This window comes from Rhineura floridana, chromosome 8 (assembly GCF_030035675.1).
Source record: "Rhineura floridana isolate rRhiFlo1 chromosome 8, rRhiFlo1.hap2, whole genome shotgun sequence".
In the NCBI taxonomy this organism is placed as follows: domain Eukaryota; kingdom Metazoa; phylum Chordata; class Lepidosauria; order Squamata; family Rhineuridae; genus Rhineura; species Rhineura floridana.
The window spans coordinates 133203548-133230172 of NC_084487.1; the positions used below are offsets into that span (position 1 = coordinate 133203548).

General features: G+C 40.9%; 1 protein-coding gene across 2 annotated transcripts in view; it reads left to right on the forward strand.

The window, feature by feature from the left end:
- The window catches only part of TSPAN9 (tetraspanin 9), a 277862-nt gene that overhangs the window by 239424 nt on the left and 11813 nt on the right, over positions 1 to 26625 (forward strand). For both annotated transcript variants that reach the window (XM_061582579.1, XM_061582580.1), the window contains exons 4-6: positions 9928 to 10029; positions 12456 to 12593; positions 21935 to 22018. In XM_061582579.1, coding sequence (XP_061438563.1) covers positions 9928 to 10029; positions 12456 to 12593; positions 21935 to 22018 — 324 coding nt within the window. The remainder of the gene's footprint in view (positions 1 to 9927; positions 10030 to 12455; positions 12594 to 21934; positions 22019 to 26625) is intronic.

Here is a 26625-nt window from a genome sequence, read left to right on the forward strand (position 1 = left end):
TTCTTATCAGCTGCATTTTGAGCAAGATTCACCCCTTAAAAATACAGAAGCAGAACTGACAAATCTCATTCCGGAAGAAATATTTCTAAAATGGCAGAATCCACTAATACAAGAAATACAACTGCTCAAAAATTACATTCTAGAAACAAATAACCTTCTCACCACTTTGGTGCAAGAAATGGTCCCCAGGCGATGTAATAACCGGGAAGAGCACAAATTGGATGAAAGTGTAAACTCAGGACATACAAACAAATCCGTTTGTGTCCCTGATAAGAAAGAAAAGACCCAGCTAAAGGAAAAAACCCAGTCACGGATGAAGAAAAAGGAAACTAAAAAACCAAAAAATCTTAAAAATCTGAAAGTCACCAAATCCAAGAATTTCAATTTTAAGCCATTGTTTAAAATAATGGACTCTCAATCTAAAGAGAACTCTACTAAACTTGATCGACATGTTAACTCTACCAAACATATATCAAGAAAGTTCAAATTAACGTCTGATAAAGAGGATAGCTTTTCAAACATCGACCTTAGTGCATATCCGAAGGAAATAAGAATTATGCCGGGAACAACTTGTGCCCCTTCTAGTTTGGCAGACGGCTATACCCCACTTAATAAATCTCCGTTATTCTGGAATTTAGCGTTACAACCAGATAAGCTGGTAATATCTTATAAAAAAAACAATAAGAGGTAACAGCGCAAATTTCCCAAGTTTCTACTTTCTGGACCAGTATTTGGGAAAAATGTTTCACACAGGACCACGTATAAACTATATTAAATCTTTGATAAATATTTCAGTAAACCCTCTCGAATGGAGAATGGTAGCGACCTTCCACTCTCGATACTTGGCCAACCAAATCTTCCGTGCAAGGGAGGTTTTGATGAAAGATAAAGGTATTAAGATACACAGATACTTTGTCAACATTGCGCCGCCGGGGCCGTTGGTCGCCTTATATGCTCCCGTTACGTTCGACCCAATAGCAACTATAGATGGGAGGAAAAGACAGACTTCTAGACAGACAGTTTCAGAATTGTCATCACTAGCTTTGGATCACTTAACAGGCAAATCAGCTGTCACACTACATGACGGAATTAGAACCGGAGGAGATAGAATTAACAGAATTATACGCTCAACTGCCTGATCAAGCGAGGATGATCCTTATCAATAAACTGAATAAACTGATACATCAACTCAAGTCATATGACTTTGAGACAAATCAGCATAGAGACTCATCTGAACCCAAGACATCTTCGGCTTCAAAGTTGAGGAGCCTTTCAAACAGCTTAACCAGAGCTAGTAAAACCAACACCCAACATAGACTAATTATGGTAGGTGACGACTGGGACAATGCCAGGTTTTTATATCCGGCAGAATTAGGTTCTCCTACCTGTCAGAGTGATGTCTTTACAGATAAAAATACCGAATCCCTATCAAGCAACGAAAATTTCTTTTCTGAAAACGCCATCTGACATTCTTTGTCTACAATCAAATACGTACCTCGTTGTGATGACATATCGACTCAATCCTCTGTGTATAACAAGACATTCCTTCAAACCAAAGAATCCATCTCCTTTATATCCTGGAATATTTCGGGCTGGAAAGCAAAGGAAAAAGATCCGGAACTGTTAGCTTATACTAGTAAATATGATATAGTTGCATTACAGGAGACTTGGTTAAACCTTACGCCCTTTTTAAATGGCTACTCATCCTATTATCTCCCTGCCATCCCCCCAGATAACAAGAAGGGTAGAGTGAGAGGCGGTCTGGCTGTGTTTGTTTCTACTGCACTGATGGCAAAACACACAGAGTTACAAGCCAGGGGAAACTTTGCCATGTCAGTTCTTTTGAATTTTCAAATTGAGTCTTTTTTGATAATAAATCTCTATATACCCCCTACAAATCAAAGGAAATATACAAGTTGGATTTGGAATGACATTGAAAAATATCTCTCAGAACTAGAATGTAAATACCCAAATGCAAATTTAATCATTCTGGGTGATTTAAATGCGAGAACTGGGCCCAACAACGAAGTTCTTCTTACTTCCAGTTTGTGGGGTGGAGAAGCTATAGAACATTATACTCCCTCCCTAGAGAGGACGTCTAAAGATACAAAAATAAATTTTGGGGGAATATGTTTAACACGTTTAGTGGCCATCCATGATCTCCAGATACTAAATGGTCTTACCTATATACCTGGTAGCGGGGAATTCACCTTCATTTCAAAAAATGGATGCAGTGTAATAGATTATGCTATTGTATCGAAACATCTGTTAAGATCAATTAATATCTTTAAAGTAGAAAACAAGCACAATAGCGATCATCTACCCCTTATTTTTTTGCATCATTGTTCAGAGAATCCCAGATTAAAAGCTCAGTATAATCCTACTCTGAACTCCAATTACCTAATATATAAAAAGACAATTTGGTCTCCGATTTTAAACATAAAAATGCAAAATTTTTTTAATATGCTCTGGGTTCTAAACACTTGCGACCAGATAATGAAAGAAGAGAATATATGCACACTTCTGAAAGTGTATGAACTATTAATATTGCACATGAACTCTATTTTACTACCCAAAACAAACAAAATCAACTCAAAATTGATTGTAAGAGCAAAAGCCATTTGGTTTGATAATAAGTGTTTCGATTTAAAACGCCAACTACGTGAAATCTATCGTCAGTATCGACACTGCAATACTAAACTTTTACCGGCAGAATATTATGTAATAAAAAACAAATATAAGTCGACCTTGGCCAAAAAGAAAAGGCTGGCCATACTAGATGATTGGAAAACTCTAATTGAGGCGGCTAGATCCCAAAATTCAAAAAAAAATTGGCAAATTATATCTAATTCATTAAAATCCTCAATCTATAATCCATGCACTATTCCTCCCCAAAAATGGGAACAGTTCTTTTTGGAACTTTACACAAATGACTGTACCAATTATTATAACATCAATTCATCCCCTGATTTCTCTGATTTACCCCAATGGGATCCAGTTACCCATGGTGAAATTAGAGAATTAATAGCAGCTTAAAAACCTGCTAAGGCTCCAGGCCCAGACAACATACCTCCAGAGCTTCTGAAAATTTTTTCAGATTGGTGGGTCCCGTTGTTAGCGAATGTTTTCACCAAAATCAATAACATCAGCCTCATTCCAGATGAATGGCGAAAAGCTATAGTGATACCGTTTTATAAAAAAGGAGGAAAGGAGGATCCATCAAATTACCGTCCAATTAGTCTACTCTCTACAATTGGAAAGCTCTATTCATCCCATTTAAAATCAAAATTACACAAATGGTTGGAAGAAAAAAATATTCTTGGTGATGAACAGGCTGGGTTTAGAACAGGGCGTTCTGTTTTGGATCACAGCTTGTTGTTAAGTTTTCTTGCGGAAAAATATAGGAAATCTAGAGGAAATGGACTCTATGTGGCATTCGTGGATTTAAAGGCAGCTTTTGACTCCATTTTAAGAGAACACCTTTGGAGCAAACTTGAAAAATATCAAATTGACAAACGGCTACTTTTTAAATCTATAATCTTCATTGTCAAAATTCTATGCAGGTTTGCTGCGGCCCCAAGGGTAGCTTAACTTCCCCAATCCCCATTGCCAAAGGCGTAAGGCAGGGATGCATTCTTGCCCCCTCGCTGTTTTCACTCTATCTCAATGACTTAAATGCGTTATGCATAGCCAGTGACTATCATCCCCCAAAGATCGGGGAATTATCCTGCCCTCTCCTATTATATGCTGATGACGCTGTTTTATTGTCCCTTTCCAAGGTTGGTCTTAAACGCCTCTTAAGAACTTTTATGACCTACTGTACACGAAATTTTTTAACAATTAATTATTCTAAAACAAATATCTTAGTCTTCTCTCCAAGGAAAACTACAGGCACCTGGATAGTAAACGGCCATCAAATAGCTTTAGTTTCTCAGTATAAGTACTTGGGCATAATCTTTCAGTCGTCCTTATGTTGGGCTGCGCATATAAAAGCCATGATTGCTAAGGCACGGATCTCTATAAATCAACTTCTACGCTACTTTTTTCATAAAGGGGGAAATTATGTTCCAGCAGCTATCAGGATTTTTAAATTAAAAATCATTCCCCAGCTGCTATACAGAACCCCAATATGGATTCATGAGTTTAAAGCTTCAGTTGAAGCAGTGCTCACCAATTTTCTGCGCCGCCTGCTGGGGGTGCCAAGATGTGCACCGGCGGCTGCCCTCAGATTGGAAGCCGGTATTTCGTCTATTGAATCCCAGGCGTGGTTGTTAGCTTCAAATTATTGGGTTAAATTATCATACGAGCAGCCTCTGGGTTATTTAAATCAATTATGGAGAGACACTTACGCGGCAAGCTGGAACAAAAATATGGGGTTGAAATTTTTTTCTGTAGGGCTATCAATCGCCTACTTATCTACACAACCTCTCAATATGGCCAAACAACAAATTCGCTCACGTCTTAAAGATATTGATTTCCAAAAAAATATCTCAATGGCCACAAAAACTTGCTCTCCATTATATTTTCATTTAAACTTTGATTCGTTCCATTATGCCCCATATTTAGACTTTCTGATACTCCCTAAACTGCGTCTGGCTTTTACGAAAGCCAGATTCAATTCATTACACTCTTCTCTTTTAATAGGGAGATATCAAGGAATACCATACGCAAATCGACTATGTCCTTGTGGGTCTGAAAAAATTGAAATGCTTTATCATGCAATATTTGAATGTCATCTATACGTTTCTATACGTGCTAAATTTTTATCAAGTATTATAGTTAATACATCCTCAGTGACTCCTGAGGAAAGATTGTGCTATCTATTATCCGGACTCAACAAACAAATTACTTTAATATGGCTAAATTTGTATATATGGCTCAATTACAACGCTTGGAAATTTAGAAGACCCAGATCATTTGAAAATAATGCTGTTGTTTTAAAATCTTATTGTATCATTTTAACCTTATTTTAACTAAACTGTTTGTACAATGTTTTGATAATAGTTGGGTCTATGACCGCAAATAAATAAAGTAAAAGTAAAAGCTAAATAATTAAAAATTCAGTTCAACTTTTCTGTGACGTGCAATGCCTGTGGGTCAAAGATTTTTGAAATATCATACCTCCGTGGCAATATGTGTTACATGTGTTACATTTAACCAGTGGCAGCTGGTGCCCACTAGACCTGGTAGAGCTGCTATAGGAGTGTGGCCAATGACGTCATTGGGGAGTGGCCAAGTTTTTGTTTTCTCCCCATCCTCCTCCCTTGCAAGCAATACTGTGGATACTTAAGCATTGTAATTTTGCATACAGCACCTACCCAAATTGTAAAGTGTCTTTGGTTTAAAAGGGATTCTGGCTGTTATCACAGTTGCTTCTCTGATGGGGGGAAAGTTGTGTGTCCTCCACCTGTTCTGGTTCTTTCCCTATCTTCCTCCTTTGCAAAGAAATAGTGGACACTTAAACCTTGCAATTTTAGTAATACTAACACCTAACAGAGCTGTTGTCCTGTGCTTGCTCTCATGAACGTACACACAGTTGTCATACTTCCTCAGCAGTGAACAGAAAACTATATCTCTGCTTATTCAATAATGCTCTCTCAATCCTATTTTAAAAACAAACACAAAGTTGTTGGAAACTCACATTTAGTAGGCATTACAAAAGGCTTTAGCCCTGTGCTTGCTCTGATGAGTGAGCCCCACAGAATACAGTGGGATTTACTTATTTCTGAATAAGATGAAGAGGATTATGTTAGTAACCAGCAGTGCTTGGAAAATTCATTTTGAATAGGAACAAAATAGTTCAAGTTCATCCAGACATACTTGTGTGCCACACAGCTGTTAAAAGTGCCCAGCCAACACTAAACCATACAACGAACTCAAGTGAAAAGTAAAAAGAAAACAGACATTTAGGTAGGTAACTTGATAATCTTTTAAAATTAAAGCATATTTAAAATGAGCATCTGTAACTGTATAAATTGTATAAATGTAATGGTTAGAATGTTGGACTAGTACCTGGAAGACCAGTGTTCAGTTCTACATCCATTTCAATAGTAATAGAATTATTGACCTAAATCATACCTCCTCCTTGGTATAGTCAACCATTACATACGTGAGCCTGCGCCACTTCTATGGAGAAAACAGCAAATATTATGTTCAGGATTATGTTTTATTTAAGCAATGCCCAGCAGTGACCTGGAGCATGTAGACTCCTATTGTTCAGAGAAAAAGGTAAAGAAAACAAAAGAAAAAGAAGAAGCCAAAATGCTAGAGAAAGGAGTCTTCCCCACCATATGATCAGTTCTAAATACTGTAGTAGGACGTTCCACAAGTTCCTCCAGTATTCCACTGGTGTGGGGACTCAGACATTCACACAAAGTATAGTTCAATCTCTTAGTTTTTATAAAAACATGGATTTGCTTAACTCAAAATTCCTTCTCCCCTGGTCTTCTTTAAAATACTCCTAAGGTTTTTGTTTTCTTTAACATAATTTCATGCACTTTTCCCTATGGGGGTTAATTATCTTAAAGAACAGTAGATTATCTTAAAGAACAGTAGATTGACATAAATGTTTGTAGAGCTTCTCTGAGTTAAAACAGAAAATGTGTGTGGAACAAGAAACAGTGTGTGGCTTTGAGATTTGGGAGGGTGTTTCAAAATTGCTTGACATGCTTATTGAGATGGCTGTGCCCCAGTAACCTCAATGGACCAGCTTCCACTGGATGTAATGCATTGATGGGGGGAAAAGTTTAAACATTGGTGTCTCAGTTATGTTGTCATGTAAAGATCACCTAGGACAACTAGGGAGGATTACAAGTACAAAGGTGGGATCCTAGTGGTAAATATATTACAGTAGGGCCCCGCTCATACGGCGGGTTCCGTTCTGGACCGCCGCTGTAAAGCGAAATCCGCTGTAAAGCATTGACTAAAATTGTCAAAAATGGTGCCTCACGCCCGAAAAACGCCGAAAAACCAGAACAAACACCGTAGGAGCAATTGACAACCGCTATATCGGTGGAACGCTGTAAAGCAGAGCGCCGCAAAGCGGGGCCCTACTGTAGTCCACTGTACCCACAGTACCAAGAGAAAAATTCTTTATGGAATTAAGGGGTGGAGGAAGGGAGACTGAATCAATTTGTATGGGAATATGCTTTACTTCATTGTTGCTCTTTTTTAAACATTTCTTTCCTTAGAGCAGGGATGGGTCCTCCAGGTGTTGTGAGACTCCAGCTTCCATGAGCCCAGCCAGCATGGCCAATGATCAGGTTTGCTGGGAGTTGCAGTCTAGCAACATCTGGGAATGCCAGGTTCCCCATCCTTGCCTTAAAGAAAATAGGATGCTTTATGTGTGTATATATGTGAATATACACTTACCAAAATTGTGGATTTTGGTTTAGTTTGGAATGTGTTCTGTGTTCTTATTTTATATTCTAATTTTGGAAATGTGCTAATGATTGTATTTTTAGAAAAATGTTGATTTATATGCTACTGTGACTGCCATATGTCAGAAAATTCTGTGAATGAGTGAATGAATGTGGGAATCATAGTACAAGACAAAATATTGTTTTGTTATGTGTCCTCAATAAATTAATCAGGATTTCCTTCTGTAAATTTTAAAAAATGACACTTTTATCCAACCCTTTTTTTCCTGTTTTTCCTCATCGCAACTCTGTGAGATAAGTTAGGCCAGCAAGTTTTATGGCTCTGTGAGGATTTGTACCAAGGTTTCTCTGGTCCAAGTCCAACACTATGACTATCACACTAGTCCTGAATGCATGTCTTTTGGCAAAAAACAAAATTTCCTTTCATTGAAATATTTGTTCTCTTCCATAGGACACCTATGCATGCATTGTTAAAATTGTATGACTCTTCCCCATCCCACCCTCTTAATATGGTCAGGTATTAGAAAAAGGATCTGCTTTCCATTCAACCTACTCTTCCCATACATTCGATAGTGCTTTTAACATATCTTCTAATCTAGAATTGCCAGGGTGTAGATACTTATTTCTGCTGACACTGAGACACATAGTGGTAACGAGAGAGGACGTTCTAGGCTTAATGGACAATATAAAAACTGACAAATCACTGGGCCCAGATGGCATCCGCCCGAGAGTTCTCAAAGAACTCAGATGTGAAATTGCTGATCTGCTAACTAAAATATGTAACTTGTCCCTCAGGTCCTCCTCCGTGCCTGAGGACTGGAAAGTGGCAAATGTAACGCCAATCTTCAAAAAGGGATCCAGAGGGGATCCCGGAAATTACAGGCCAGTTAGCTTAACTTCTGTCCCTGGAAAACTGGTAGAAAGTATTATTAAAGCTAGATTAACTAAGCACATAGAAGAACAAGCCTTGCTGAAGCAGAGCCAGCATGGCTTCTGCAAGGGAAAGTCCTGTCTCAGTAACCTATTAGAATTCTTTGAGTCAACAAGCACATAGATAGAGGTGATCCAGTGGACATAGTGTACTTAGACTTTCAAAAAGCGTTTGACAAGGTACCTTACCAAAGACTTCTGAGGAAGCTTAGCAGTCATGGAATAAGAGGAGAGGTCCTCTTGTGGATAAGGAATTGGTTGAGAAGCAGAAAGCAGAGAGTAGGAATAAACGGACAGTTCTCCCAATGGAGGGCTGTAGAAAGTGGAGTCCCTCAAGGATCGGTATTGGGACCTGTACTTTTCAACTTGTTCATTAATGACCTAGAATTAGGAGTGAGCAGTGAAGTGGCCAAGTTTGTTGACGACACTAAATTGTTCAGAGTTGTTAAAACAAAAAGGGATTGCGAAGAGCTCCAAAAAGACCTCTCCAAACTGAGTGAATGGGCAGGAAAATGGCAAATGCAATTCAATATAAACAAGTGTAAAATTATGCATATTGGAGCAAAAAATCTTAATTTCACATATACGCTCATGGGGTCTGAACTGGCGGTGACTGACCAGGAGAGAGACCTCGGGGTTGTAGTGGACAGCATGATGAAAATGTCGATCCAGTGTGCGGCAGCTGTGAAAAAGGCAAATTCCATGCTAGCAATAATTAGGAAAGGTATTGAAAATAAAACAGCCGATATCATAATGCCGTTGTATAAATCTATGGTGCGGCCGCATTTGGAATACTGTGTACAGTTCTGGTCGCCTCATCTCAAAAAGGATATTCTAGAGTTGGAAAAGGTTCAGAAGAGGGCAACCAGAATGATCAAGGGGATGGAGCGACTCCCTTACGAGGAAAGGTTGCAGCATTTGTGGCTTTTTAGTTTAGAGAAAAGGCGGGTCAGAGGAGACATGATAGAAGTGTATAAAATCATGCATGGCATTGAGAAAGTGGATAGAAAAAAGTTCTTCTCCCTCTCTCATAATACTAGAACTCGTGGACATTCAAAGAAGCTGAATGTTGGAAGATTCAGGACAGACAAAAGGAAGTACTTCTTTACTCAGCGCATAGTTAAACTATGGAATTTGCTCCCACAAGATGCAGTAATGGCCACCAGCTTGGATGGCTTTAAAAGAAGATTAGACAAATTCACGGAGGACAGGGCTATCAATGGCTACTAGCCGTGATGGCTGTGCTCTGCCACCCTAGTCAGAGGCAGCATGCTTCTGAAAACCAGTTGCCGGAAGCCTCAGGAGGGGAGAGTGTTCTTGCACTCGGGTCCTGCTTGCGGGCTTCCCCCAGGCACCTGGTTGGCCACTGTGAGAACAGGATGCTGGACTAGATGGGCCACTGGCCTGATCCAGCAGGCTCTTCTTATGTTCTTATGTTCTTAATATATTTCATTCTCAGCTTGCGAAGCTCAGATACATTGATATACAAGAGAAAGATACTCTGTTCCATGTGTTCACACATACACAATACCTAACCAAATCATATAAGAAAGTTGCACTATTTATGTGATGGTTTTAATACATTATAACCTTGCTGATGCTTATTTATATGAAATAGGTTAATGAAAATGCGAAGCAGGATTTGAAAGAAGGTCTCAAACTTTACAACACAGACAATAATGTTGGGCTGAAGAATGCTTGGAATATCATTCAGGCAGAGGTAAAGACATTGGCATATTTCTTTGTATATGGCATGCTCCCTGTTAATTATTGCCCTGTCTTATCTGCATCTCATTGGATGATCTCATTGTCTGAGGGGTCATGATGCAGTTGCCTTGCTGAAGTTAAGCAAGTTTGGGTCTGGTCAGCGCCTAAATGGGAGACCATCTGAGAACCCTATATATGTACCTTTAAGTTCCATGATGGGGGAAAAATGTGAAATGTAAATGTACCCAGATGCATCAGTCTTCCGGAGATGCAGTTACATCACAACAATGATTAATAAATTGCTATATCCTAGTTGGTAGGTCAGCTTCTGTTGCTTATAACATCGTCAGAGCAGAAAACTGCTTTTGTAATGTCAGGTGATGCTATGACATAAGTCCCAGGCTATGGTCTGAAGGCACATGAGACCAGCATCCTGCTGAAGCTAAGCAGGGTCAGGTCTGGTGAGTGCCTGGATGAGAGACCGCTTGGGGACCACATGTGAGCCGCCTTGGGTTTCTATCATGAAAAAAAAGTGGGGTATAAATGTAATAAATAATAGAATTTGCACCAGATATTGATGCAGAAAAGAAGAAAAAGCAGGTGCTGCAGCTTTAGAATCCAAATAAAGAGAAAACCTGTGCACCTAATACCTCCCATGAGATATGTTGTGGCTCAAGTTGTACTTGAAGAACATGCTGAGTCTGAACCAGACTCAGAAAATAACTTCAGGGATTCGTAAAAACCAGCCTGAAAGGAGAAGTGAGAAGGAGAAGCCTTACTTGCCTAGTTGGAGAACAGTTGCTAGCTTCCTTAGCTGACTGTCAAGGCCTGGCCTTGTGCAATAGCCAAGGCTTGGAGATGGAAGAGGATGAGCTAATCAACTCTGCTTCCACATAGCTCTTCCAGGCTGATAGATCTTGAGCCAGAACCCTCTAAGAGGAGCTCTTGCCCAACAGTGAAGGGAGCAAACCAGTTACAGAAGCATTCGCTTTCAGGTCAGATTATTGTCCCTTTAAGAAGCCACATTTGTCAGACTGGTGGGGTGAAGTCTAAAACCCTGTCCTGCCTTGTTGCCCCACTGTGCCACATAGCTCTCTGCTTGAGATCAAGACATGGCATTGATCTGCTCTCGTCGCCAAGCAAAACCTGTGTCAGTCAGGATCATGAGGGTTTTGGCAAATAAAGATGCAGTTGTCAGTGTGTTTTTGGCTGCCAGAGTCCCTACAACCCTCTTAATTTGGCCTTATTCAGTGTGATGGAATAAGATTTGAGGAGGGAAGCCAACCTCCCATGGCTTGAGTTTCAACCTACTCTTTGCCTATTCTACTTTGCCTCTGAATCTCTTTATTCTAGTTCCGTTTGATAAAAGGAGCCATTAGCCTCAGTTTCCCCCCATGAAATATTTCTTACCCATGTGATCTAATGGAATGCTGTTGTTCCCTTAGATTGTATGGGATGAGAGATGCTGTAGTGAGGTGGAGGAGAAGGGTTTCTGAGCCCTTCAATTGGCTCAGAAAAGTTGCCCAATTTTTTCCATTTGTTAAACAATGTGAATAATCTGAGGGGAGCTTATTAGATCTGTCCCATTTTTAACTGGAACACGTTTTGGTTTGCAGCCGTTCTAGTGTTGCAACATTTTACTAGTCTTGAACAGCACCTAATATGCAGCAACTTTTTCTGGCATTGCGTAAGCTTCAGCTGATTAGCTTTTCCATGTCATAGGCACAGGAACAGGGCCTATAAAAAGGATGGTTGATTACGATTATTTATTGATAAGTAATTATCATAAATTGATTATCATTACTTAGTGATAAGGCACTGCATTCAAAGAGCAAAGCAAAGCCAGAACACCATTTTCCATTTACTTAATTTTGCAAAAGAAACATAGAGAAAGGACATTCTTCAAATTTAAAAGTGCCATTGAAAATTAGCCTCCTGAAAACATCCCCATGTCACCAGTTTCAGTTCTTTCCACCTGTTTATTGTCATCTATTCCTCCACAGATTCCCCTGTGCATACTAGGCTCTTGCTGTTTTGTTATTTGAAAGTTGAGAGCTTTGCAGAAAAAACACAAAGAGCTAAAACTGGCACACACATTCAATAATCAGCACTCCAAAAGATAAAGATAGTCAGGTTACTAGGGTCCACAAGAATGTGGAACCTTTGGATAGATCCTGGGCTGTTTCATGAATAGCCATGGATTCCAGTTCCCAGGCATAAGCCCCTAGCCTCAGGCTCCCAATCTCTGGTCTTTGTATTTGTCACTTAGACTTACACTTTTTGGTGTTCTAGGTTGCTAAATAAAACTGCAATTTCTGAAATGGATATTACAACTTTCTACAAATGTGTTGATCTCTGTATAAAGTAGCAGCAAGAATGTTCTAAAACGCTCTTTCAGTTCCAGGCTTCATTAGGCCTCTTTTTGTTCTTGTCTCATAGATGCACTGCTGTGGGGTTACTGATTACAAAGACTGGTATCCTGTATTGGGTGACAACACTGTCCCTGACAGATGCTGCATAGAAAATTCTCAAGACTGTGGTCGGAATTCCACCAACATTAATTTAGTGTGGAAAACGGTAATTCTAGCTTACATTGTAATCTGAATTTTGTCTTTAATTTGATTTTTTCCCTATGGAAAAGTTTTCCTGACATGAACACTATCTACACACAGGTTTTAATACAGAGATCATTTTAACAGAACATTTATCAACCACTCTTTACTTGCCAATATGATCCAGGACTAGTCCTGAAGGTAAATTATGCAAAAACCTGGATGAAACTGAGCAGATCTGTGTGATGTTGGTGGCCACCCAGAGCGCCATGTTCTGAGGCCACTTGAACTCTTAGTGGAATATAAATCTAATACATAAATAATAAAAAATATCCCTAAAAAAGTAAATCAAATAGATTCCCACTTTGCATGCTAAGACAAATTTAATGAACTGAAATAACCTTGACTATTTTGTATATTACATTGTCAGTTGATCCTTCTATCTATTCTCAGTGCCAGTTTGTTGCCCTCTTTTATTTATTTCATTTTTTAAAAAATGGCCACATTCTTTGGCCAAAAATGGCTCCCAGTGGCTTAAAAATGTAAGATTCTAAGCCCCTGTCCTCAGGCTTACAATCTAAAAGACTGAAAAGGAAGGGGGGAAAGCAAAATTGGGCTCTCTTTGTTGTTAACAGCTGTCTTGTAATGACCAGCGGAAATAGAAAGGTTTCAAGGAGAGGAGGATCCAAAAGTTGCTGGTCTTTTCAGCAGTTCCACATCCCAGCCTCTCTGATAGACTGATGGAATGGCTGCCATAAATTACTGAAAAAGCTGGTGAATCTGATCATAGAGCAGAGCAGAGCAGACCTGTAACCGGGGGGGGGGTCTGTGGCGGGCTGGCCCCCCTCAATTTTTTCTGCCCCTAATTCTTTTTTTACAAAAATTAAGTAATTAAATTTATTACAGATTTTTTCCTACTCCCCTACTTTTTTTGCTGCCCACCCTCAACATTTAGGTTGGCTACATGCTTGGAGCAGATTGAGAGACCCTGGAGTCTCATCCAGTCCCTTACACTTCTGTGAGACTCCTTTATAGCAGAAGATGCTGCTGGATCTGGGTTCTTTACAGTGCCAAGTATACTAATTCTTGTAGTGTTTAAAAGTCTACAAAAACCATAGCAAAACAGAAAGAATTAAAGTGTGTACTGTGAGGAAAAGCAAACTGTATACTGATGGTGCTGAGGCTCTACTATCATCTTCAGGTCTCTGAAAAAAATACCATGTATACACAGCTGCAAATTTAGGCATGCATTGTGCAAGCAACAAAAGAACCTAAGGCTACCTTCTTCATGAGTTGTCATAGCTGCCCTTTTGCCACGTTTCTCATGATACTCTTTTATTCAGCCAAGAGATCAATTGTAGAATACTGACTGGGCTTATAGTTTCTCAGCTAGAGGAAAATGTGCAGTAAGCAATCTTCTTACTTCATCATTGAATGGGACATTTTATTTATTTATTTATTTATTTATTTCAAGCATGTGCCTCTTCCGCCAAAACAGGCTGTCACCATGTTCCCCTTCTTTTTCTACCTAGGGTAAGTTGGGAGGCCCCTTTGGGGTAGGAGAAAGGTGGCTGTGGAGATACTTCACACTCTTTCTCTCTTTTCCTTGCTTCCTCAGCTGGTTAAAGCTTCCCTCCCCTGCAATTCCTATGATTTACCCCATGCTACTATAAGCGTTCTCATTAGCTTAATAGCAGCGTAGGGGCAATTTCCATCAGAATTGTGGGAAGGGGAGAGAAGGTTCAAAACGCTTCTCTCCCTGAAACCCTCCCCCATGTGCTGCTCAGCTGAATGGGAAACAAGTGAGAATGGTGAAAAGAGAGCAGGACTAGAAGGAAAAAAGGTTAATCTTTATCTCCCCCTTCCTGCTGTTCAGTGGGAGGGTATACTGTGGGCCCCATAACATTAGGCAATGGGCCAGAAACCTCAGAACAAGAGAGAGAGAAAAAGGCAGGCTTCTTGGAGACTATGCATACTGTCTGGAGAATGTGCATATTATATGGAGAATGTACAACATGCAGTCCACATTCTCCCAGGCCTATTGGGGATGGTGCATATTAGCTAGGGTTCCTTTGGGAAGAAGGGTGGGATATGAATTTAATAAGTAAATAAAGATATGCATATTCCTAAAGGCTTGTTGGTGATTATGCATAATGACCGGAAAATGTACATAATTCAGTCAGATATTATACAGCCACGAGAGAGGCTGTATACTATAGCCAGCGTGGATTTTTCACATTCCGCAATGTTAAATTGAAAATACCCCCCATGCCATTCTGATGCTTCCTAAAAGCTCATTTCAAAACAAAACCTTACAAATCTTATAGTCCTGAACTCAGAAACGCTTGCTTAACAACACTCTCAATTTTCATGGCGATACATAAAACCGTCAGAGAGAATCAAGAACTCAAAGTCTAAACAGAGAGAAAAAAAACCCAGAGCCCTTTTGGACTTTTTCTCTCAGAGTTTTCATAATCTGTTGAAATTCATTAAAAATCAGCCATGTTCACAGACTACCTGTAATCCTAATACTGACCTTGCCCTATACTCTGACCTTCATCTTCTGCAGGTTAAAAGTTAAAAAATGCCTGGCTGATTTTTAATTAATTTAAGGAATTTTGGCTGGCAGCCTATGATAATGCAGGGCATGCTCAGTAAGAACCAACTGTCAGTGTTCTAAAAGCCTCACAGCTGCTTGGCTTGCTTAATCAGGGGGCCACACCCACACCAGACTTAAATTTCACGTGAGACAGTCATGGCTTCCCTCAGAGAATCCTGGGAAGTGTAGTTTGTGAAGGGTGCTGAGAGGAGACTCCTATTCCCCTGAGAGAGCTTCAGTGGCCAGATTGGTTTAATAGTCAGCCGCTCTGATTGAAGGTCTGTGAGGGGAACAGGGCGTCTCCTAGCAACTCTCAGCACCCTTCACTAACTACACTTCCCAGGATTCTCTGAGAGAAGCCATGACTGTCCAAAGTGAAATAAAGGCCTGGTGTGGATGTGGCCAGGACAGCTTTGGTTTAAATTTGGGTAGGAGACTACATGTGCCTTCTGTAGAATAAAAAGGTGGGGGAAGCACTGAAAAACAATGATACTGTTCACAATGTTTTCCTTTTGGAAAGGAAACGGGCTTCCCCTCTGCCCAGTGCCCACCCATCCAATCTCCTCCCCCTCCCCTCCCCCAGGTCAGTGTTGGACTACGACCTGGGAGACCAGGGTTTGAATCCCCACACAGCCATGAAGCTCCCTGGGTGACCTTGGGCCAGTCATTGCCTCTCATCCTCAAAGGAAGGCAATGGTAAAACCACCTCTGAATACTGTTTACCATGAAAACCCTATTCATAGGGTCAACATAAGTCGGGATCGACTTGAAGGCAGTCCATTCCCATTTTCAAATATGATTGCACAGAAATAAATCCCATTGAACTCAAAAAGTATGCAAACGATCAAACCCATCCTCCCTTCTCCTCCCTCCCCATTCCCATCCCCTTCCAATACCCTCCTTCCCCTTCCTCCTGCTCCCCTTCCTCCTCCCCATGGTCAGTTTTACCTATCTTAAGCATGATTGCATGGAAGTAAATACCATTGAATGCTATAAGCATGCAAATGATCAAACCTGCCCTCCCCTCCCCCTTCCTTTGCCCCCCTCCAATATGCACCTTCCCCTTCCCCCTCCCCCATGGTCAGTTTTTCCTATCCTAAGCATGATTGCATAGGAGTAAATCCCATTGAACTCAATAAGCATGGAAATGATCAGACCTACTTTTCCCCTCCTTCCCCTCTCCTCTCCCTTCCCCTCTCCTCCCCTCTTCCTTCTGACTCCTCCCTTGCCCACTCCAGCCCTCCCCCCGTCAGTTTTACCTATCCTAAGCATGATTGCACAGGAGTAAATCGTACTGAATTCAATAAACATGCAAATGATCAAACCTGTCCTTCTCCTCCTCTCCCTATCCAGCCTGCTCCCATCCCAGTCCTCCCCTCTGCATTTCCTCCCCTCCCTCCTCCCCCCTCCCCATCCCATGGTCAGTTTCTCCTATCCTGCAGGGGGGTAAATCCCACTGAATTCAATAGGCATGCAAATGATCAATCCATTCTCAGCAAACTTGCGCAGGATCTCATTTCTTACCTCCCAGATTAAAAAGCAGGGAAAATCACTAATAGGCAAAAAACCTTGCGGTTTAAGAATGTACCTATAGCCCACAGATATTTCTATCAAACTTTAAAAAGCAGGGAAATTGGGCAGCTATAGTGAATGCACCACGGGAGCAGGAGACCTGAACTCCTCTCTGAGATATTGGACTGCCCTACAAATTTCTCAAAATGCAAACACCATTTGGGTTGGTCTTTCACAGTACAATCCACTGCCTGTGTAGCTTGCAATAATTTGATAAGATGTGCCTCTGAGCATATGGTGAGTGGTGGCAACACCTGCAATCAGCCCAAATAATAGAAACCAGACATGTGCTGTGCTGATCTTGTTTTAGCAGGGAGGAAGCAACATTATTAAGACAGTTGATATAGTTTAGATGGTCACTTTAAATATGTCTGATTTCCTTTGCAATTTTAGTGACGTTTCCTAAGGAAATCATTTTCTTTTATTTCTGTTTCTATGAGTATGTGAAGTACAGCAACACTGCAAAAGTTACAGTGAAAAAACTCCAAACATAATTGTGGAATAACGGCACTGACTTCTGCAGACTAGTCTCCAGTGGACCTCAAGAGTGTCTCAATTTGCACAAGATAAAACAGTGGGAGGCGAAAGAGTGGCTGGACATCCAGCCAGATGGGCGACTAACAAATTTAATAATAAAATAAATAATAAATAAAATAAAATATATTCTAGCAAAATGCTAGCTGTGCTCTATGTTTTTAATTGACCGTGCCCACCTTGCCTTAAATAAAGTGGTTTAAAAATAGCAGGCTCAAAACATGCATCCTCTTTTTTCCAACAGCTAGAGTCATTGCTGAAGTAGCAACATATTGTAATCAGTCTGATTTTACATCAAACTGCAGTTTCAGATTCAACTGTTAATGCACCCAAAATAGAAATAGAACATAACCTCCAATTTGAAACACAAAAGGCTGTCTTCACCATCATATGACATTGACCAATCAAAAGGCTTTGAAATTAATAAAAATAAATTTGACACAGATTTCTAGGGTGAATAAGGAGGGAAATATAATTTTCTAGGTTAGATTCTCTGTAGAAACAGTAGAAACAGAAAAGAAGCAAAGTAAAAAGAACACCAACAAACTTACAAAAATATAATTATCTTTGGAGATGGCAGGTGTTGCCACCACTCACCATATGCTCAGAGGCACGTTACCAAATTATTGCAAGGGATTGTACTGTGAAACAGGCAGTGGATTGGACTGTGAAAGACCAACCCAAATGGTGTTTGCATTTTGAGCAATTTGTAGGGCAGTCCAATATCTCAGAAAGGAGGTCAGGTCTCCTGCTCCCGTGGTGCATTCACTATAGCTGCCCAATTTCCCTGCTCTTTAAAGTTTGATAGAAATATCTGTTGGCTATAGCTACGTTCTTAAACTGCAAGGTTTTTTGCCTATTGGTGAATATACACATTTTTCAGGGCCTGTTGGATATTCCATATATTGACTGGGAAATATGCACAATTCCCTATTCATGGGCAGATTAGGTGCATCTTCACCATAAGCCCTGCACAATGGCAGGTCATTACGCACATTCACCGCTCAACTTGCATTCCCCTTAACATACATGTATGTTTTCCTAATCAATCCCAGCCCCATCCTTATTCATTTGTTCTACTTGTCTTTTGTTTATCCTTCAGTTTAATACCAGTACCCAGCCTTTCTTACATACCTGTTTGTTTTCCCATTCTTTTGCATCTCCTTCCATCAATCTCAGGCCCACTCTTAATCTAAAATAAAAAATAAAACAATTGTTTGTTGTCTGTGTCTTTGTCTCACTAGTTACTTAGGCAGTGTCACTTCCCTTATTTCTCTCCCCCAATTTTAGCCCTATGTTTTTAGGTTATATCTGCATTTTATTTAAAGCTGTTCTGTGTTACTTTCTGTGTCTTGTCTGTATTAGTACTTCGTGTTTGCTGGTAAGTCATGTGAGTACATTGCACACAGTGCACATACAGCAGACATAGGCTATAAAGCTTAGTATTAGCATGAGGCATCTAAGTAGCAGCTATGATGGCAGCAGAGGCAGAGGTGCTGCAGGTATCGGAGTGGCAACAGCACTTTTATCTGGAGCACTGGGGAGGGAAGAGCAGCAACAGGCATACTCTCCACCAGTGCCATCAGGGCATATCTCCTCTGATGTCCGCACTGCTCCTTTGACCCCTCCCCAGACTGTGGGCAGCTAGTCTGATTCACCACAGAAGTGGCAGAGCCTTGTGTCATACCACTTTGAGGTGGGAGTGGATCTCAGCACTGCTAGCGATTTTCATTGCAGGTGGACAGTGAGCAGGGGAAGGTGGCAGGGCAGTATAGTAACAGCAGCATGCTCCTGCTCTTGAAGAGGCAGCACTGCTTTGGGCAGAGACAGCCAAGACCAAGCAGTCAGGCAGAAGGGCCTGTATTGCAGGAGTAAGCACTGAGCCCCCACTAGCTCTCAGTCTCCCCCCCCCAAGGCTTAGGTAGCCAACAATGGAGATGGGGTGGGGGACTTAGGGGGCCATGAGATTGAGGTTTCCAAAGGCAAATCAATCACCAAATGCATTGATCATATGGTGGCATTGGTCAACCAGCTTTCAGCCTCATGGAGAGAGCAGTTTTCAAGAGGCTGATGGTTCTTGTGGTCCCATTTTATACACTATCATGTCACACCTCTTTAAGCAGGAAGGTGGTGCTCTCACTGTAACAGGCATGCAGTGAGAAAGTACTGGACCATCTGCGCAAGGCAGAGACACAGATGGTGCATTTCACCTTGGATATTTGGAGCAGACAGGGTGGAGTGCACACTTCCTCATTCCTAATGGATCACTGGTGGGTCGCCATAGGAGCACCCAGCACTTCGAGAACTAGGAAGGTATCAGTGGGCCCTTCTTCTCACAAAATAATGGATCAGTCCCACATGGCAGGAGAGATAATAGCAGCCATTAATAACTTGGTGAAGGGGTTGCTGACTGGGCACCAGCTCACTCGGTGACAGATAGTGATGAGCAAGGCGACAGAATGGATTTGTGGGCATTTACTGCATCACCCACATTTTCCATTTTCCACCGGATTGCGAAGGGTGCTCTTAGTTGGGCAGCAAGGCTTTTTTCCACTCCTCCGCCATTTGTAATCTTGAGAACTGGAGAAGGGTTGCTGTGCATTTCCACCACTGTATAAAGTGCAGCAGACTGCTGCAGGAGAAACAGGTGGGGCTCCCGCAGCAGCAGCTGGTGCAGACTGTGGCCACACACTGGAACTCAACCTCCCTCCTTCTCTTGTTTTATTTTATTTTAACTAATAGCTTTATTTGAATTTTCAAGACATAAAGAGAAACACAGCCCCTTCCCCCCACAGAACTCCCTAGAAACCAAACAATACAGTCGGCACTATCACTTATAAAGAAATAATTGGTGTTACATTCCAAAAGGAATCCCTATCACCTCCATTAACAAAGAAACCACCTCTGAAACTGTTCACCTACCTCATTCTTGCTGTTCACAAAATCTCCAGGGTTGGGCAGGGAGTAGTGGGACACCATTTTTCAGCTTTTGGTGGGCCTCAAGCCATTCCTAGAGGCCACCAAGACTGAGCACCAGCACTGCCCTCCTGAGCCAGGTGATCCCCATGGCCAGGCATCTTAGGAGACAGATGGGTGAGTTTCTGGATGCCGGAGATCCCAAGGCAGGCAGGCACTTCCTGCCAGAAGTATAGGAAGTTACTGCTTGACTGAGGAATGGCCCAGTGGTGCAGGTGGAGAGCATGCATCTTGGCCTCGATGTGTGACCTTCCCTGGCAGAATCTTCTGGTGAAGAAAGTGAGGGAGGTACAGGCCAAGAGGCAGGAGCTGATGGAGGAGAGAAAGGAGCCCATCTCCTGTCAGCAGCACTCCCAGAAACAGTACAGGGTTGCTAGGCATCTAGGCCAAGACTTCGCAGGCAATGATCACATTAAGAAGCATCCAACACCTCCACGAAAATGCTGCAATGGCAGTGGCACATTACTTGACAGAGCCCATGGAAGACATGGCCACTGAATACCTGGCCTACTGGTCAGCCCGCAGCCATGTTTGGCAGTACCTGGCCTGGGTTGCCCTATTGGCCATTCAGGTTATTGATTACTAATTATATTCACAGTTGAAATATCTGATTGTACTAAAAAGGTCACAGCTGTCAGGTTTTATAACTCAGTCACCACCAGTATTCAGTAAACCCAAGAGATGACAGACACAAAAAGCCTTTTCAGTGCTTCATTCATTCTTATATTACTATAAGCAGTAAATGCACATATCCTGTTCTAATAATCTAACACCACAAGCATGAACCTTAATAAACTAAATCAGGCCAGTTACTTGCCAAGCCAGGAATTGTTGCGGACACATGAGAAGTGGTCCTTTCTCTTGCATGTGCGTGTGCGCATGTGTGTGTGTCACAAAGGCTAATACGAGTGTATATATTTTTCTCAAACTTTCTTGATTGTGTGGGTCCCACCTTATGGCATATCATAGACTGGGTGATCAGCCCATGATCTTTTTAGCATGTCTTGCCTTCTAGGCATTGTCTCCTAATATTTATATACATTCCTAGCCCTAATATACTCATTTCAGCCATGCTGTTTGTCAACACTGTAATATATGTGGGCTACACCAGTAAGATGACTGGTTTTATTTCTTAGCTTCTTTTACACAGTTATCAGTTTGGAATCCATCTTGGAACCTCACCCTGAAAGCACATGAATCGAGCATGCTCAGTTCCAACTTTTCTAAAGAAAATACTTTTACCTTTTGGCCACTAGATGGCAACCATGTGAACATATCTTCTACTCCTCACCCTTTAGTTGCTTCCAAAGTTGCTTCCAAAATTAAATATTTTTAAGACTTTCTGGCATGACCTTAAAAACTGCTTTTTCAACATATAAAACAAGTATTGGTAGTATCTTTAACTTTCTCAATTTTTAAAATGTTATGTCTCTTTATGAATGAAATCCATTTGGTCAACATGAATGTATTTAAATATATTCTTATTTAATATGAGAACCTAAAACAAGTCAGTATTTTAGATCCATAATTAAGCACTGAGAGAATTCTCTATGAAGTTGTAAATGCTGCACTTTTCAGATGTTGGTACACAACTTGAGCTTCCTATCATGTTTGGCATGTTTCTGCTATCAAAAGTGTTTATGTGTGTTTTTAAAAAATCCTTTCTTTCCTCCCCCTCCTCCAAGGGATGCTATGAAAAAGTCAAGATGTGGTTTGATGACAATAAGCATATTCTTGGAACAGTTGGAATGTGTATCCTCATAATGCAGGTAAGTATTGCTTAAGTGACTAATATGATTGCTTTTGGGTAATTGGATCTAGTATGCCTATGCTATATGAGTCTGTGGCTGGGGGGTGGGGGTTGAAAAAACTAAAGTTAGCATCCAAGACTATTATCAGAGCTTCGACCTCCTACATGGGTGAAAAACCTTGATGCTGGAAGGCCCCCAACAAGGTAAGAGTGCCTCACCATTCCCTAAAGCAATGAAGATCTAACCCAGTCACGGTTGCTCTTTGCAGAGCTTACCTAGACAGAATAAAGTTTGAGATTCTTCTGGTTTTTCTCTTTTATTGTTTTAACAAAAATATATATGTTTATTAGTGACAGGATTAATAAAAATATTAAGAATCAGTAGTCCAAAGCAATTACAAAAAAACCATTCCCTCTTCTTCATTAAGCATATCCCATCTTACCTTAATAACAGGCAAACACACACTAAAAAATCAGTGCAGAAGTATCTTTTTCTTGATTCCTGCTTCAAACCCCCTTTATTTATTTATTTATTTCCTGCCCTTCCTCCCAGTAGGAGCCCAGGGTGGAAATTGTTTCTCTCACTGACTTCAGTTGTTATCAAAGGAACATCTCCAAAGGCTCACTGAAGCCATAACATCAAGAATCTATGATGGCTCTTCAGAAAGTTTCTAAAGAAACAATCTCAATTACAGTTCATACTATCTCAGTCCGAGCTCCAATACAAAAGTTCAAAATCTAGACAATATGGTTCTCCTCCTTGCTTGCACATAGCATAGATACATGATGATCAATTTAGCCAGTTCAGCTCAGGTCTGTGACACTACACTTCTTGAACGTGGTTTTTTTAACATTTTAAAAGTGCAACCAGTCTGCAGTGGAGCATGAGGCTTCTGCCTTCAAATGCAAAAGGCCAGCGAGGAAAGTCCTACCTTCAGGACTTTGAAGCAGTCTCCATTTAGAACTTTCTCAGGAGGCTAGGCAGCCCCCAGCCGCTTAACTTCCTGCCTTGTGGACCGAAGCAGACTCCAGGAGGGATCCCTGAAAGTCACACTCAAAAAGACACACCCTAGATACCCACAATGCAGTTTAGTTCTGCATAGATAGGACTTGACAGCACAGTGTCCTCTTTGGAGTTTTTTGCCCCTCTTCCCTGGGGAAGATAGTCATGCTGGCTAAGGGAGTGCATAACTCTGGCATATATCTCTAGCAACCTATGAAATAATCTATTCAGTAATCGTCTATTCTGTCAGATGAATGGCAGCCTTTTAAGAGAGGGCACTCCTGGAAGAGTTATGCAAGGCATCCATGTGGTCCCCAGTTCATACCTTTGCTGTTGTTGTTGTTATGTGCCTTCAAGTCGATTACGACTTATGGCGACCCTATGAATCAGCGACCTCCAAGAGCATCTGTCATGAACCACCCTGCTCAGATCTTGTAAGTTCAGGTCTGTGGCTTCCTTTATGGAATCAATCCATCTCTTGTTTGGCCTTCCTCTTTTTCTACTCCCTTATTTATTTATTTTTATTTATTTATGAAACTTCTGTTTTTCCCAGCATTATGGCCTTTTCTAGTGAATCATGTCCTCTCATGATGTGTCCAAAGTATGATAACCTCATTTTCATCATTTTAGCTTCTAGTGACAGTTATGGTTTAATTTGTTGTAACACCCAATTATTTGTCTGTTTCGCAGTCCATGGTATGCGCAAAGCTCTCCTCCAACACCACATTTCAAATGAGTTGATTTTTCTCTTATCCGCCTTTTTCACTGTCCAACTTTCACATCCATACATAGAGATCGGAAATACCATGGTCTGAATGATCCTGACTTTGGTGTTCAGTGATACATCTTTGCATTTGAGGACCTTTCCTAGTTCTCTCATAGCTGCCCTCCCCAGTCCTAGCCTTCTTCTGATTTCTTGACTATTGTCTCCATTTTGGTTAATGACTGTGCCGAGGTATTGATAATCCTTGACAAGTTCAGTGTCCTCATTGTCAACTGTAAAGTTACATAAATCTTCTGTTGTCGTTACTTTAGTCTTCTTGACGTTCAGCTGTAGTCCTGCTTTTGTGCTGTCCTCTTTAACTTTCATCAGCATTTGTTTCACATCATTACTGGTTTCTGCTAAGAGTATGGTATCGTCTGCATATCTTAAATTATTGATGTTTCTCCCTCCAATTTTCACACCTCCTTCATCTTGGTCCAATCCCGCTTTCTGTATGATATGTTCTGCATACAGATTAAACAAATAGGGTGATAAAATACAACCCTCTCTCACACCCTTTCCGATTGGGAACCAATCGGTTTCTGCATATTCTGTCCTTACAGTAGCCTCTTGTCCAGAGTCTAGGTTGCTCATCAGGACAATCAGATGCTGTGACACCCCCATTTCTTTTAAAGCATTCCATAGTTTTTCATGATCTACACAGTCAAAGGCTTTGCTGTAGTCTATAAAGCACAGGGTGATTTTCTTCTGAAATTCCTTGCTCCATTCCATTATCCAACGTATGTTTGCGATATGATCTCTGGTGCCTCTTCCCTTTCTAAATCCAGCTTGGACATCTGGCATTTCTCACTCCATATATGGTAAGAGCCTTTGTTGTAGAATCTTGAGCATTACTTTACTTTCATGGGATATTAAGGCAATTTGATAATTACTGCGTTCCCTGGGATCTCCTTTCTTTGGAAGTGGGATGTATATTGAACGCTTCCAGTCTGTGGGCCATTGTTTATTTTTCCATATTTCTTGACAAATTTTTGTCAAAATTTGGACAGATTCAGTCTCAGTAGCTTGTAGCAACTCTATTGGTATGCTGTCTATTCCTGGTGATTTGATTCTTCCAAGAATTTTAAGAGCAGCTTTCACCTCACATTCTAAAATTTCTGGTTCTTCATCATATGGTTCCTCCATGAATGAGCTGGAATTGCTGGGCGTTATGGATGGGATCCAATTGGCTTAATATTGCTTGTTAGTGTTCTCGCTCTCACCCACACACCCCAAAAAACCTTGTGGTGTCCTTTATGGAATCAATCAATCTCTTGTTTGGCCTTCCTCTTTTTCTACTCCCTTCTGTTTTTCCCAGCATATGTTGTTTTGGTGTGTGATCAATTTCCTCCTGTACTTCTGTGTAAAATCTCTCCAATTCTTTTTCTTCTGCGTTTGATGTTGGAGCGTAGACTTGGATGATGGTTATGTTTCCCGTTTAATCTCATTGATATCACTCGCTCAGACTTTGCGTTGTAGCTCCTAATTGCTTTTACTACATCACTTCTCACTATTAAAGTAACCCCATTTCTTCTTGATTTCTCATTTCCTGCATAAAATATTTTGTAGTTGCCTGATTTAAAATGTCCCATTCCAGTCCATTTTAATTCACTCACGCCAAGTATTGTAATGTTGATACGCTCCATTTCTTGCTTGACAATTTCTACCTTTCCCTGGTTCATGCTTCTTACATTCCATGTTCCTATTGTGTGCGTTGTACAACTCCGGACTCTCCTTTCGCATCTGTGCACATCAGCCTCTGGGCTTCCTTTTGGCTTTGACCCAGCTGCGTCATTAGTCACAGCGCTACTCGTATTTGTCCTTTGTTCTTCCCCAGTAGCTCGGTGATTGCCTTCTGACCTGGGGGTCTCATCTTCCAGCACTATCTCGTGTTGCATTTTGGATACTCTGTTCATAGGTATTCAGAGGTAGTAAGAAGTATTCAGAGACATTACATAATCAACATGTTCATTTCCACAGATGAGGTGTCCAGCAGAAAAGTCCTCCAGAGAGTCCTCACCCCCTAGAGAGGAGCCAGCTCAGGTGCTTATCTACACTCTTTGGGATACACTGCTTTTTTTACATCTCCAAAGTAGCTAGACTCCTGCACTTGAAAGGGGAAACATAAATTCTTCACTTACTGAGAATTCTTCCCTTCTTGCTTTGAAACATCTGTTCTGCATCTTGCTAATCCACAGCCTTATGTATTAAAAACCATCCTGACATTTACTTATTTACTTAGTTTTAATTTTTACAATATTTATTTATTGCTCAGTATTGAAGGCTCAGTTGTAACGCAGCTCTTCTCCACTGGGCACTAGGACACCATCAGGTAGGTTATGTTAGCCTAGCTGCTTGAGGCAGGAAAAACGCTGTAACTCCCAGGAAGCTCCTTGTTGCTCCTCCCTTGAGAAGTCAGTTTGTTTTTCCTGCCTCGCTTCAGCAGTTGCTCTTCTGGCTTTTTAAAAGGTTTATTCATTCTTTGTCTTTAGTCTTATTGTTTGAGTGTGTGTGTGTTTCTGATCAAACCCCTTAACATTGATGTGGAATTTTTATGATAAACTAATAAACTATATGTTCTTTAGGACTATATATTAATATGTGAATCAAAGCTGAAAATCTGTAATTCTCTGGTTGATTCTGTTCCTTGATGGCCCTCCCAAGGTCCCTCCATGGAATGTTCAGTATGTTCTGTATGCTGGGTCAGGAAGACTCTGGAACTTAGATAAAGAGGGGAAAGACCTTGCTAAAGCAAACTCAGTGTCTCCAAACTGACAGGATGGACCAACTTTGGAATGTATTATGCCAGAGAAGTGATGGGCTGGTATTAGAGTTGCTGACTATTATCTGGCTGGCTTGA